Source organism: Phaenicophaeus curvirostris, chromosome 29 (assembly GCF_032191515.1).
Source record: "Phaenicophaeus curvirostris isolate KB17595 chromosome 29, BPBGC_Pcur_1.0, whole genome shotgun sequence".
Lineage (NCBI taxonomy): Eukaryota > Metazoa > Chordata > Aves > Cuculiformes > Cuculidae > Phaenicophaeus > Phaenicophaeus curvirostris.
The window spans coordinates 3033883-3049061 of NC_091420.1; the positions used below are offsets into that span (position 1 = coordinate 3033883).

The 15179-nt window shown below is 62.1% G+C and overlaps 2 protein-coding genes across 2 annotated transcripts in view; one reads left to right on the forward strand and one right to left on the reverse strand.

Moving 5' to 3' along the window:
• The window catches only part of HDGF (heparin binding growth factor), a 114264-nt gene that overhangs the window by 54681 nt on the left and 44404 nt on the right, over window positions 1–15179 (reverse strand). The window lies entirely within an intron of this gene.
• Window positions 1118–12115, forward strand: NTRK1 (neurotrophic receptor tyrosine kinase 1). Its single transcript, XM_069878386.1, has 17 exons — window positions 1118–1293; window positions 3563–3637; window positions 3768–3839; window positions 4304–4372; window positions 5061–5215; window positions 5342–5490; window positions 5916–6042; window positions 6122–6451; window positions 6635–6652; window positions 6870–6928; window positions 7203–7305; window positions 8314–8460; window positions 8548–8678; window positions 8996–9168; window positions 10728–10968; window positions 11654–11812; window positions 11898–12115. The coding sequence occupies exons 1-17, from the start codon at window positions 1118–1120 to the stop codon at window positions 12081–12083; spliced, it is 2370 nt and encodes a 789-aa protein (XP_069734487.1). The 3' UTR covers window positions 12084–12115.

Sequence of the window (15179 nt, forward strand, 5' to 3'; positions counted from 1 at the left end):
CTCCGGGGGGCTGGGGGGCAGGGGTCTAGGGGGGGATTTGGGGGTCTCTGGGCTCCGGGGGGCTGGGGGGCAGGGGTCTAGGGGGGGATTTGGGGGGTCTCTGGGCTCCGGGGGGCTGGGGGGCAGGGGTCTAGGGGGGGATTTGGGGGTCTCTGGGCTCCGGGGGGCTGGGGGGCAGGGGTCTAGGGGGGGAATTGGGGGTCTCTAGGGTCCGGGGGGGCTGGGGGGGCAGGGGTCTAGGGGGGGATTTGGGGGGTCTCTGGGCTCCGGGGGGCTGGGGGGCAGGGGTCTAGGGGGGGATTTGGGGGGTCTCTGGGCTCCGGGGGGCTGGGGGGCAGGGGTCTAGGGGGGGATTTGGGGGTCTCTGGGCTCCGGGGGGCTGGGGGGCAGGGGTCTAGGGGAGGATTTGGGGGTCTCTGGGCTCCGGGGGGCTGGGGGGCAGGGGTCTAGGGGGGGATTTGGGGGTCTCTGGGCTCCGGGGGGCTGGGGGGCAGGGGTCTAGGGGGGGATTTGGGGGTCTCTGGGCTCCGGGGGGCTGGGGGGCAGGGGTCTAGGGGGGGATTTGGGGGTCTCTGGGCTCCGGGGGGCTGGGGGCAGCGCTGCTGCGGTCCCAGCCCGGGGGTTCCCGGTGAGTCACTATTGGGGGGGGGATTCGGGGCGGGTCCGGGGCGGGGGGACCCTCCAGCCCCTCCCCGGGGCCGGTCCCGGCGAGGCTTTTAAACCTCGAGTCGGATCCCGGTGCTCGGGATGCGGGGAGGCGGCGACGGATTCGGGGTGACCCCGGATCCCCCGGGGTCCCGGTCCCGGAGAGACTCCGGATTCGGTGTCACCGGGTCCCGGGGTGGCACTGGATTCACTGGCACCGGGTCTGGGGTGACACCGGGTCTGGGGTGACACCGGGTCTGGGGTGACACCGAATCCGGCATCATCGGATCCAGCATCACCCCCAGGACCGAATCCCGGAGCGACACCGGATCGAGCGGCACCGGGTCCCGGGGTGACACCGAATCCAGCATCATCGGCTCCAGCATCTGCACCGGGTCGGGAATCCGGAGCCACACCGGGTCCTGCAGCCCCGGGAATCAGGTCCCGGGGTGTCCCCCGGGGGGTCCCCGCGATGCCCCCCTGGCTGTGTCTGGCCGCGCTGCTGCTGCTGCCCCCGGCAGCCCCCGCTCCCCCCGCTCCGTGTCCCGGTCCCTGTCGCTGCCCCCGAGCCCGGAGCCTGCTCTGCCGGGAGCCCCGCACCGTCCGCAGCCTCCGAGCCACCCTGGGCACACGGAGCTTCACCGACGTGTGAGTTGGGGAGGGGGGTCGCGGGGATGGGGCTGGAGGGGATGGGGATGGGGATGGGGGATGCGGGGATGGGGCTGGAGGTGATGGGGATGAGGATGAGGGGGCTATGGGATAAGGGTATTGGGCTGGGGGATGCAGGAATGGGGCTGGAGGTGATGGGGATGAGGATGGTGGGGCTAGGGGATGAGGATGTGGGGCTGGAGGTGATGGGGATGTGGTTGGTTGGGATAGGGGATGAGGATGGTGGGGCTGGAGGATGTGGGGATGGTGCTGGAGGTGATGGGGATGAAGATGATGGGGCTGAGAGACAAGGATGTGGGGCTGGAGGTGATGGGGATGAGGGTGGTGAGACTGGGGGATGCGGGAATGGGGCTGGGGGACAAGGATGTGGGGCTAGAGGGGATGGGGATGAGGATGGTGGGGCTGGGAGACAAGGGTGTGGGGCTGGAGGTGATGGGGATGTGGTTGGTTGGGATAGGGGATGAGGATGGTGGGGCTGGAGGATGTGGGGATGGTGCTGGAGGTGATGGGGATGAAGATGATGGGGCTGGGAGACAAGGATGTGGGGCTGGAGGTGATGGGGGTGAGGGTGGTGAGACTGGGGGATGCGGGAATGGGGCTGAGGGACAAGGATGTGGGGCTAGAGGGGATGGGGATGAGGATGATGGGACTGGGGGATGAAGATGTGGGGCTGGAGGGGATTGGGATGAGGATGATGGGGCTGAGGGACAAGGATGTGGGTCTGGAGGTGATTGGGATGAGGATGATGGGGCTGGGAGACAAGGGTGTGGGTCTGGAGGTGGTTGGGATGTGGTTGGTGGGGCTAGGGGATGAGGATGGTGGGGCTAGGGGATGAGGATGGTGGGGCTGGAGGATGAGGATGGTGGGGCTGGAGGATGTGGGGATGGTGCTGGAGGTGATGGGGATGAAGATGATGGGGCTGGGAGACAAGGATGTGGGGATGAAGATGATGGGGATGAAGATGATGGGTCTGGGGGATGCGGGGCTGGGGCTGGAGGTGATGAGGATGAGGATGATGGGGCTGGGAGACAAGGATGTGGGGCTGGAGGGGATGGGGATGAGGATGATGGGGCTGGGGGACAAGGATGTGGGGATGAAGATGATGGGGATGAAGATGATGGGTCTGGGGGTTGCGGGGCTGGGGCTGGAGGTGATGAGGATGAGGATGATGGGGCTGGGAGACAAGGATGTGGGGCTGGAGGGGATGGGGATGAGGATGATGGGGCTGGGGGACAAGGATGTGGGGATGAAGATGATGGGGATGAAGATGATGGGTCTGGGGGATGCGGGGCTGGGGCTGGAGGTGATGAGGATGGTGGGGCTGGGAGACAAGGATGTGGGGCTAGAGGGGATGGGGTTGAGGGTGATGGGACTGGGGGACGAAGAATTTGCCCCTTTTGGGGGACCCCTGCTCCTTCTGGGCTCCAGGAGGAGTGTTGGGGAGAAGGAGGGTGCTGAGGAGTTGGGGGCCCTCGGGGTGCTCGGCCTCGGGGTGCTCCCCCACCGCAGCCCTGGCTCTGCGGCTGTCCCCGTGCCTCAGTTTCCCCACATGCCGCCTGCGCCTCTGCCAAGCTCTTTGTTCGCTGCCTGGAGGGGTGGGGTGGGTGGAGATGGGGATGATGGTCCCCCAGGAGACCCCCAGCTCTCCTTCATCCCTCCCAGCCCCACAGCCTCATCCATCAGCCCCCCCCACCCCATCGCTGGGGGTCAGCGGACCCCAAATCCCCTCGCTGGGGGTCTGGATCCCCAATTAACCCCTGTAATTTGGGGTCCTCAGAAGCCGGGAGGGGGGTGGACAGGTGGGAAAACCCCACGCCTGCTCCCCAAAGGATTTTCCTCCACCCCCCACCTTGGGAAAAAGGGAGGGGGGGGACACACTCTTGGTGCCCCCATCACATCGCAGCACGTTGTGGGGTGGGGACCCCCGGAGGGGCTTGGGGTGGGGGGCTGAGACCTGGAAACGCACTTTCTGGGTGAGGCTGTGGGCTGCAAGGAGCCTGGTCCCATAAAGGGGGGGTGGGATATCTCTGCAACCCCCCCTGACCCCCCCATCCTTCCCAGTTCATCCCTGTCCGCCAAGGGGAAACTGAGGCACGACAGAAGAGCTTGTCCCCAGCCCTGTCCCCAGCTGCGCAGTGGCAATGGGGAGGGGGACAACGTGTCCCCAAGCTCTTTACCAGCATGGGAAGAGGGGGGGTTGGTCCTGGAGCTGCCCCCCCCCCCAAACCCCCCCTCGTTTGCCTTCCAGCATCATCGAGAACCAACAGGAGCTGACGACCTTGACCCGGGCTGACACCAAGATGCTGAAGGACCTCAGGAGCCTGTGAGCCCCCTGGGCTGGGGGGAAATGGAGGGGCTGGGGGTCCCCCCAAGCTTAATCCTTCTTGGGGGGGGGCTCTCAGGGCTGGGATTCGGGGTCCCCAGTGCGGATGCTCAGCCCTTCTCTCCCCCAGCACCATCTCCGGGTCGGGGCTGCAGCTCATCTCCTCGGATGCCTTCCTGGACACCCCCAAGCTGAGCCATGTGTGAGTGTGTCTGTGTGTCCCCCCCCATTTCTAATTCCTGTCCCCCCTTTCTAATTCCTATCCCCCACCCTCCATTTCTAATCCCACCCCCCTTGATTTGGGGGCTCAGCCTCCCCGATCCCCGCTGCGCCCGGGCTGGATCGATGCCGTCCCGGTGCCCACGGGCGCATCAGCCGAGCCGGGGGTGGGGGGGGGAGGGAATGGGGGTGTCACTGAGTGGGAAACCATCGATCGGGAAACCATCAAAGCAGCTGACACCCCCCTGGGGCGCCGCGTGAGGCCCTGGCGCAGGAGAAGACCTCGGAGAGCAGGATGGGGACCTGGTGGCACGTTGGCACGGGTGGTTTTGCTTGGTCACGGTGACAAGCGGTGGCTCTGGTGCTGCTTGAGGCTCTGCGAGGGTGGGGGGGACATGGGGTGGGGTCTGTGGGGGGAACAGGGGGTTGACGGGGTCTCTCCTGCAGGAATCTCTCCTCCAACGCCCTGCAGAGCCTGTCCTGGAAGACCTTCCAGCATCTGCCCCTGCAAGAGCTGTGAGTGAGGTGGAGGGGAAGTGGGTGAGGAGCATCCTCTGTTCTGGGGATGAGGATCCTCCTCTGAGGGGTTGAGGAGCCTCCTCGGCTCAGGCGGTTGAGGAGCCTCCTCGGCTCAGGGGGTTGAGGAGCATCCTCTTCTGGGGTTGAGGAGCATCCTCCTTTCTGGAGATGAGGATCCTCCTCTGAGGGGTTGAGGAGCCTCCTCGGCTCAGGCGGTTGAGGAGCCTCCTCGGCTCAGGGGGTTGAGGAGCATTCTCTTCTGGGGTTGAGGAGCATCCTCCTTTCTGGAGATGAGGATCCTCCTCTGAGGGGTTGAGGAGCCTCCTCGGCTCAGGCGGTTGAGGAGCCTCCTCGGCTCAGGGGGTTGAGGAACATCCTCTTCTGGGGTTGAGGAGCATCCTCCGCTGGGTGTAGAACATCATCTGCTGTGATGCAGTTCCCGGGAGACACAGAGGGAGGGAAGAGGCTGAGGACACCGCGAGACGGTGGCTTTGAGAGCCATGGGGATGGGATGGCACGTGTGGCACAGCTCTTGGCCATCCAGAAGCGCTTGGTGCAGGAGCTCCTGGACATCTCCAGGGCTGGAAATGTCATGTCTGACCCCATCAGAGATGTAAACAGCTGGGTGGGGCCTGGAACTCAGGTCACCACAACCCGTTTGAGTCTTTCTCCTGCTCCATCTCAGCATCCTGGTGGGAAATCCCTTCAACTGCTCCTGCGCTCTCCGCTGGCTGCAGCTCTGGCAGAACTGGAGCCGAGCCGAGCTGGGCAACCAGTCTCTGAGCTGCTGGGAGGGCAGCGTACTGGTCCCACTGGGCAGCCAGCCCTTCCATGGCTGTGGTACGTGGCATGGGGACCCACCATGGGTGCTGGGATTGTCCCCTCTCCCGAGTCCCTTGGCTGGAGCCAGCGTGGGATTCAACGGGGGGGATGTGGTCCTGCTCACCTTCTTCTCCTCCCCTGCAGAGCCCCCGACCGTCCGCATCGAGCACCCCGAGGTGGTTCTGCACCAAGGGGACAGTGTCAACCTCACCTGCCTCATCGCTGCGGAGCCACCGGCCAGCGGGGAGTGGGTGCTCCCCGACGTGGGAGCCGAGCTGCACGAGGTCACCAAGGCAAGACCTTCAGCTTGGAGAGGAGAAGGCTCCGGGGGGACCTTAGAGCAGCTTCCAGGGCTGAAAGGGGCTCCAGGGAAGCTGAGGAGGGGCTCTGGATCAGGGAGAGGACAAGGGAAATGGTTTTGAGCTGAAAGAGAAGAGATTGAGATGAGATCTTGGAGAGAAATGTTAGTGAGACCCTGGCCCAGGTTGCCCAGAGCAGGGGTGGCTGCCCCATCCCTGGAGGGGTTCAAGGCCAGGTTGGATGGGGCTTGGAGCCCCTGATGCAGTGGGAGGTGTCCCTGCTCATGGCAGGGGTGGGACTGGGTGGGCTTTGAGGTCCCTTCCAACCCAACCCATTCCATGATTCTTGTGGGGTGGGAACGGGGGGGATCGGGCACAGCTTTCAGGTCTCCGTTTGCTCGTCCCGGTGTTCCTCACAGCTCTCTGACTGGGAGATTGTCCTGGAGCTCAGCAACGTCTCCTCCAAACTCAACCACAAAGACCTGACGTGCCGGGCCGAGAACGCGGTGGGGCCGGCGGAGGACAGCGTCACACTGAACGTCACCTGTGAGCAGCCCAGAGGGGACCAGGGAGGGGTCTGAGGGACATGTCCGACTGGGAGACCCATCACCTCCGTCTCCTCCAGTCCCTCCCGTGATCCTGCTCCTGCACGAAGCCATCTCCCAGCACACCTGGTGCATCCCCTTCTCGGTGGACGCCAACCCCGTCCCCAGCATCCGCTGGTTCTTCAACGGCTCCGCCTTGGCCGAGGGACGCTACATCCGCACCCGCATCGTGGAGTACGAGCACAACTCCACCGTCCTCCACGGTTGCCTCGAGCTCAACCGTCCCACCCACGTCAACAACGGCAACTACACCCTCCTGGTGCGCAACGCCCTGGGCTCCGCCGCCCGCAGCGTCCAGGGCGTCTTCATGAAGAACCCCTTCAGCTTCAGCCCCGAGGAACCCATCCCTGGTAGGTGCCGGCTCCCCGTGAGCTCCTCGTGTGGTCTTGGTGGAGATGGACGTGGGTGTGGGTTGCGTCTGGCTCTGGCGTGCCTCAGTTTCCCCACGGATGGGAGGGGAGAAGGCTGGAGAGCTTCCACCAGGGGAATAATGAGTCTTTCCCCTTTCTTTCTCTCTCTTTGGGCTGCACCAGTGTCTCTGTCTCCACTGGGTGAGTGACCGGGGACGCTTCTCCCCCGACCAGGGGCTCAAACCCTCCTTTTCAGCCCCTTCAAACTCTTCCTCCCCCCCGCCAAGCAGAGCTGATCATGGGGGGCAGTCATGCAGGGGTTTTGCCACCCTAGGACCCCCCCAAACCTTGCTGGGACCCCCTCCCCCCCAGGGCATGGGGACCCCCTTCTCACCTCATGCCCTTCTCCCCACCCCAGGCACCAGGAACAGCTCGCTGGAGGGGCCCGTGGAGACCATGGAGGAGCACGCGTTCGGGGTGAGGAGATGCTCCGTGGGGTGCAGTGGGACAAATCCTTAGGGACATGGGGTGGGATGAGTCCCAGTGCCTCAGTTTCCCTTCAGCATCTCCTGGGATGGGGATGGAGATGAGTCCCAGTGCCTCAGTTTCCCTTCAGCAACTCCTGGGATGGGGATGGAGATGAGTCCCAGTGCCTCAGTTTCCCCTGCAGCAGTTCCTGGGTCTCGAAGGTCTGGGAGATGGGGCCTGATAGGACCCCAACCTCCCCTCCCGCCGTCCCTCCCGCCCGCAGGTCTCGGTGGCCGTGGCGCTGGCCGTCTTCGCCTGCCTCTTCCTCTCCATCATGCTCATCGTGCTCAACAAGTGCGGGCGCCGCTCCAAGTTCGGCATCAACCGTGAGTCCTCGCGAGCTGGGACAGGGGGACACCCCAGATCCTGCATCCATGGGGGGACGGGGATGGGAACCAGGGCTGGGACTCAGCCAGGGAGATGGGACCAGGGATGGGGACCACTGATGGGGACTGTGGGTAGGAATCGTGGATTGGGACCATGGCTTGGGACCATGGATGAGGCTATGGGTAAGAACCATGGATGAGGACCATGGGTAGAGATTGTGGATGGGGACCATGAGTAGAAGCTGTGGGTAGACACCATGGATGGGGACCATGGGTAGGGACCATGGGTAGGAACCATGGAGGAAGACCATGGATTGGGACCATGGATGCGGCTATGGGTGAGAACCATGGGTGGGGATTATGGGTGGGGATCATGGATGGGGACTGTGGGAAGGGATCTAGAGTAGGGACTATGGATGGGGACTGTGGATGAGGACCTATGGGTGGAGACTATGATTCTATGACCATGGGTAGGGACCATGGATGGGGACTATGGGTAGGAACCATGGATGGGGTCTGTGGGTAGAAAGCGTGCGTGGAGATCATGGATGGGGACCATGGATGGGGACAGTAGGTAGGAACCATGGATGGGGACCACGAATGGGGATCGTGGATGGGGAATGTGGGAAGGGACCTATGGGTGGGAACCTATGGATGGGGACCGTGGATGGGGACCATGGATGGAGACCATAGGTAGGAACCATGGATGGGGACCATGGATGGGGACAGTAGGTAGGAATCACGAATAGAGACCGTAGATGGAGACCATGGGTGGGGACCGAGGATGGGGACCATGGAGAGGTGCTGTCTCCCCCGGCAGCGTGAGCAGCAGCTGCTAATTCACTCCTGGAATGGATTCAGGCCCAAATGGCTCTGCCGGCACGGCAGGTCCCGGGGGGGCCGCTGGGGTGGGGGATGCTCGGTAGAGCCTGGCACCGGTTGCACTGCCTGGAGGGCCACCAGACCCACCCCACCCGCTCCCGATGGCCTCGTCCTTGTCCCCACAAGGCTCGGCGGCGCTGGCCCAAGAGGACGACTTGGCCATGTCCTTGCACTTCATGAACCTGGGGAGCAGCCCCCTCTTCTCGGCCGAGAGCAAACTGGAGGGGCTGAAGAGCAACTTCATCGAGAACCCCCAGTACTTCTGCGACGCCTGTAAGGGACGAGGGGGGACAGGAGCATCCTCCGGTGACCCCATCCCTGGTCCAGGGCGGGGACGCTGATGGCTGGGGGTTCCCCCAGGCGTGCACCACGTGCAGAGACGGGACATCGTGCTCAAGTGGGAGCTGGGAGAAGGTGCTTTTGGGAAGGTCTTCTTGGCCGAGTGCTACAACCTCCTCCCAGAGCAGGAGAAGATGCTGGTGGCCGTGAAGGTGAGGAGGGAGGAGGATGCTCCAGGAGTCTTTGCAGTGGTGGGATGGGTGGTGGCTTCAGGAAGGTCTTCGTGGCCAAAGTGCTACAACCTTCCAGAGAAGAAGATGCCGGTGCCTGTGAAGGTGAGGAAGGGGGGAGGATGGTGGTGGGATGGGTGCTGGGTTGACTCCCAGGGCAGGTTGGATGGGTCTTTGAGCCCCCTGATCTAGTGGGATGTGTCCCTGCCGGTGGCAGGGGGGTTGGAAGGGGCTGATCTTTGAGGTCCCTTCCAACCCAGCCCCTGGTTCTATGATTCCATGACCCCGGATGCCGGCAGGCGCTGAAGGAGGTGACGGAGAGCACCCGCTTGGACTTCCACCGCGAGGCCGAGCTGCTGACAGTGCTGCAGCACGAACACATTGTCAAGTTCTACGGCGTCTGCACCGAAGGTGAACCCCTCATCATGGTCTTCGAGTACATGAAGCATGGGGACCTCAACCGCTTCCTCAGGTGGGATCCAACCCCATCCCATCCCCATTCCACCTCATCCCAACCCCATTGCAACCCCATTCCACCTCATCCCACCCCCATTCCACCTCATCCCACCCCCATTCCACCTCATCCCACCCCCATTCCACCTCATCCCACCCCCATTCCACCTCATCCCAACACATCCCAGCCCCATTGCAACCCCATTCCACCTCGTCCCAACCCCATCGCAACCTCATCCCACCCCATTCCACCTCATCCCAACCCCATTCCACCTCATCCCAACCCCATTCCACCTCATCCCAACCCCATTCCACCTAATCCCACCTCATTCCAATTCATCTCAATCTCATCCCACCTCATCCTATCCCATCCCAACCCCATTCCTCCTCATCCCAACACATCCCAACCCCATTCCACCTTATCCCACCTCCTCCCAACCCCATTCCACCTTATTCCACCTCCTCCCAACCCCATTCCACCTCATCCCAACCCCATTCCATCTTATCCCACCGCATTCCAATTCATCCCATCCTCATCCCACCTCATCCTATCCCACCCCAACCCCATTCCACCTTATCCCAACACATCCCAACCCCATCCCACCTTATCCTACCCCATCCCATCTTATCCCACCCCATCCCAACCCCATTCCACCCCATCCCAACCCCATCCCACCTTATCCCACCCCATCCCACCCTACTCCAACCCCATTCCACCCCATCCCAACACATCCCAACCCCATCCCACCTCCCCATCGGCCGCTCCATCAGCGTGGCCAGGCTGCTCCTCGCTAATGCAGCCCTCCTTGCAATATTGATTAGATTAGCTGTCTGAGAGGCTTAAATCGAGAGAGATTGGCCATCAGCTGGAATGAGCAGAGACTTTTTGATTGCCCCCCCAGGTATTGCTGCGAGACGGGGGGGTGGGGGGGTGGGGTTGGAGCCCGCCCCGGGCTTCGCTTTAGCGCCGAGCGCTGAGACGTGGCTTTTAGGATTATTGTTATGGGACTTGGCATTAATGGTTGTGCCGAGCACAAACCCCCCAGCGCCCGACGCCCCGACACGCCTGTCAGGCGCGCTCGGCATCAAAGGGCCAGGCTGACCCCCCCCCTTCTCCTCCCCCGCAACGATTCACACGCGCGTGTAGGGAGCTCACGCTCGGGGTTCTGTGGCCCCTGGGCGCGTGTGTGTGCAAGCGGGATGCTCAGGTGTGCGTGCAAGTGCAAGATTTTCCCTGCCGTGTGTGCATAGAATCATGGAATGGGTTGGGTTGGAATGATTCTCTGCTCACACACGTGTGTGCACGCCTTTCCGTGATGTGTGTGCTTCTCCTCTGCTCACACACGCGTGTGCACACTCTTCCTTGCTCTGTGCTTTACCCCAAACCCATCTCCCCTGCCCCAAACCCATCTCCCCTGCCCCATACCCATCCTCCCACCTCATGAACAGCCCCCCCTGCCCCATAAGCATCCCCCTTGCCCTATATCCATCCCCCCTGCCCCACACCCATCCTCTCACCCCATAAACCCCCCCCCCTGCCCCATAAGCACCCACCCCATCCCCTCTCGTCGCCGGCAGGTCCCACGGCCCCGACGCCAAGATCCTGGACCAGGGGCAGGGGCAGCCCTGCGGGCAGCTGACGCTGAGCCACATGCTGCAGATCGCCACGCAGATCGCCTCGGGCATGGTTTATCTCGCCTCCCTCCACTTCGTCCACCGCGACCTGGCCACCCGCAACTGCCTGGTGGGACACGACCTGGTGGTGAAGATCGGCGACTTCGGGATGTCCCGGGATATCTACAGCACCGATTATTACCGGGTAAGCAGGACTTTGAGCTGCCTCCTATCCAGCTCTGCTCCGTTGACCCTCAGCTGCTGCCCTCCAACCCATCCCCATCCGTATGGAATCATGAAATTATCATAGAATCATAGAACCACCAGGTTGGAAAAGACCCATCGGATCATCAAGTCCAACCAATTATGGAAAGGTTTAGCTTGGAAAGGACATTTAAAGGCCATCCCCTGCGATAATCTGGGACGTGGTCAGCTCCACCTCTCTGTACTTGTGTGTACGAGCGTCCAGTTCCTTCCAGTATGGAAAGAGGCTCCAGAAAAGCTGGGGAGGGGCTCCTGATGAGGGAGAGGATGAGGGGGAATGGCTTTGAGCTGAAAGAGGGGAGATTGAGATGAGATCTTAGGGAGAAATGTTCTTCTGTGAGGGTGGGGTGACCCTGGTCCAGGTTGCTCCGTCCCTGGAGGTGTCCAAGGCCAGGTTGGATGGGGCTTGGAGCCCCTGATCCCGTGGGAGGTGGAACTGGATGGGCTTTGGGGTCCCTTCCAACCCAACCCATTCCATTCCATTTGCTGGGAGGACAAATAGAGTGAGTGAATCCAAGAATGGTTTGGGTCAGAAGGGACCTTAAAGACCACCCGGGGGATGGACCGTGCCCCTGTGACCACCCAAGGGGGTGTCCCTGCCCCACTGACCCCCTTGCTGTTGGCAGGTGGGGGGTAGGACCATGCTTCCCATCCGCTGGATGCCCCCGGAGAGCATCCTCTACCGTAAATTCACCACCGAGAGCGACATCTGGAGCTTCGGCGTGGTGCTCTGGGAGATCTTCACCTATGGGAAGCAGCCCTGGTACCAGCTCTCCAACACCGAGGTGAATGGGCGAGGTCGGGGGGTCCTTGGGGTGGGTGGTGGGACCTTGGGGTGGGTTTTTCCATCTCCATCCTCGCTTCCTGCAGGCCATCGAGTGCATCACGCAGGGACGGGAGCTGGAGCAGCCTCGGACGTGTCCCTCTGAGGTCTACGCCATCATGCAGAGCTGCTGGCAGAGGGAACCCCAGCAGCGCCGACCCATCAAGGAGATCCACAGCCACCTCCAGGCCCTCGTCAAGACCCCCCCTGTCTACCTGGACATCCTGGGATGACCCCAACCCACCTTCCTGCTGCTGCCCCCCCCGCCCTCCCTGCTACCCGGGGCACGGCTCTCCCCCAACCCTATGGAGACCCTTGGACTGATGCCCTCAAGTGGGATGGGAGCTGGAAGCTTATTTATAGTGGAAAACACCAGCCCCTCCTCCTTCTCTGGGGGGTTGTGGTCGTGATGTCCATCTCCTTGGTGTTTCCTAGCGTGCTGGGTTGGAGATTCTTGGCTGATGTGGTTTTGCTCTGAGGGGGCAGAGCCAGGAGCCCCTCAACACCAGGTTGGTGCTGGTGTGGGAGCCGGGGGGCTCTCGGGGGGTGGTTTGGGGGCACCCCACGGCTTGGCTGCTCCATCGTCCCTGGTCCCAGCCGGCACGCCCCACGCTCGCTCGCTCTGTAGTGAAACCGGTTGATAATAAAACTACCAATCTCTGCGCCACGCTGGGACCCGCTTGCTCTGGGGACCCCGCGGGGTGGAGGGTTTGGGGAGAAAAAAGGGGCTTTTTGGAGCTCCTGCTGGGGAGGAGAAAGTGGAGGGGATGTGCTGCTTCGAGGGTCTCAGGATGTGGGGGTGGTGAGGAGCAAGGATGCTGGGATGCAGGGGTTGTGTGTGCCTGGGATGCTGGGATGACGAGGACCCAGGATGCTGGGATGCAGGGATGATGTTTGCTGGGGATGCTGGGATGATGAATCATAGAATCACCAGGTTGGAAGAGACCCACCAGATCATCGAGTCCAACCATTCCTATCAAACACTAAAGACCCAGGATCCTGGAATGATGTTTGCTGGGGATCCTGGAATGATGTTTGCTGGGGATGCAGGGATGATGAAGACCCAGGATCCTGGAATGGTGTTTGCTGGGGATGCTGGGATGCTGAGGATGCAGAATCCCAGGATATGGGGATGACGTTTGCCAGGGATGCAGGGATAATGAGCACCCAGGATCCTGGGATGCAGGGATGATGTTTGCTGGAGATGCTGGGATGGTGAAGACCCAGGATCCTGGAATGATGTTTGCCTAGGATGCAGAATCCCAGGATGTGGGAATGACATTTGCTAGGGATGCAGGGATAATGAATACCCAGGATCCTGGGATGCAGGGATGATGAGGATGCAGAATCCCAGGATCTGGGGAAGATGTTTGCAAGGGATGCAGGGATGAGGAGTACCCAGGATCCTGGGATGCAGGGATGATGGGTGTCCAGGATGCTGGGATGCAGGGATCATGAATACCCAGGATCCTGGACTGATGGGTACCCAGGATGTTGGGATGCCAGGATGGTGAGTACCCAGGATCCTGGGATGGGGGGATGATGGGTACCCAGGATCCTGAGACGCTGGGATGAGGGATACCCAGGATGCTGGGATGGTGGGTACCCAGGATGCTGGGATGCAGGGATGCTGGGTACTAGGATGCTGGGGTGCAGGGATGCTGGGTACCCAGGGTGCTGGGATGCTGGATGCCCAGGGTGTGGGGCCAGTGTCCCCGTCCCCAGCCCAGAGAGGGAGGTTTTTGGTCCCCCCTGCAGGGATGCTCATCCCAAACCCCACCCCGCATGCCCAGGTCCCTTTGCCAGGGAGTCTGGTGGTGGAGATGGGACTTTGCAGCACAAAACCCACCCCCCTCCTCCTCCTCCTCCCTTCCCTGCTCCCTCTCCTCGGAGCCAGGGGGTTATCGCATGCCCTGTAGCGTCCACTCCATCATCCTTCCCGGGGCTCTCCGGCCGCTTTGGTAATGGTTGAGACCTGGATCTGACCGTAATGGAGCTGAATTGATTTCATCTGGTTAATTAAGCAGCACAGGCAGAGCCCTGGCAGCTCCTTTGTTACCCACCGCGACCCGAGATAAGCAGGAGGAGAGTGGGTTGTGGGGGAAACTGAGGCACGGAGCGAGGTGGGGTTGGCCGGGGGGTTCTGTGCCCGGTGCTGATGGGCTTAGGGATGGGGCTGGATGTGGAATGATGAAAACTGGTGGAAACCAGAGCCGTGCCCAGCGCCCACCAGCTCCAGCCTGGAATCCATCCCCAAATCCCACAGCGGGGCCTCGTCCTGTCCCCAGCCTGGGGCTGCAATCCCACCCTCTGGCCCCAAATCTTCTCTGAGGGTGCAGTTTTGGGGTGTAGGGAGCTAGTGTGAGCAGGATCCGTCCCCCCCGAGCACAGCCCAGCTGGCAGAGCCCTCCACCTGCTTCCTTGGGGTCTTTCTAATCGCTGCCCATGCTGATTTATGACCTTTTTCTTCCCCCCCCCTCTCTTATCTAATTTGAGGAAGGAACAAGATTACAACCTTGAGCTTTTCCAGCCGCGTGCCGCAGATTTGCCGCAGCCCATCGTCCCCGAAGGCACCCCCACCCCCCTCTGAAGCAGGGTGGGCTTCCCCACCGCCGTGCCTCAGTTTCCCCATCAAGCCACCGTGCCTCAGTTTCCCCCTTAGGGTGGTCAGGGAAGGGTTAAGCCCCCCCTAGTCCTTCTCCCTGAAGGGTTCAAGCTCTGATTGATTTTATTTCTCCCCCCCCTTTCTTCTGGTGCTGCAGTTTCTCCATTTCACTCGCTCCGGGGGGAGCGGTAATGGACTCTGGCAATGAGGTAATTAACGCTCCCTCCCTGGCAGAGTTGCCCGCCCCAGCGGCACCGCGGCCTGGCCTCGCTAACGAGGGTTAATAAGGGTTTTGGGGGTGTAGTGGGGGGGTCCCGGCCCCCCATTCTGCCTCGTGAAGCCAACGCAACCGCAAAGACCCGCTGGGGGTCCAAGGTCGCATCCTGCACCTGGGGGTGCAGCCACCATCCCACTCCCCATGGATGCTGGTGGGGCTGGGGGTGCTCCAATTAGGGGTCCCACACCCCCCAGAAGACCCTAAGGAGACCCCCAGGTCCCCAGTTGGGTGTCTTGGGGTGGATGGAGTGGATGCGTTGCGGGGACGTGGGGGTGAAGCTGCATCCCAGCCCTGTGGGTCTTGGGGGGCTGAGGTCTGGCTGGACCCCACGAGGACCCTGAATGCACTTGGGGGTCTCCATCCCTTCTGGCCTGGGGGGTTTTGGGGCGCTCCTAAAGCATCTCATGCTGGGATGGAGCTAAAGTGATGCTGCTGGCTCAGAACCTG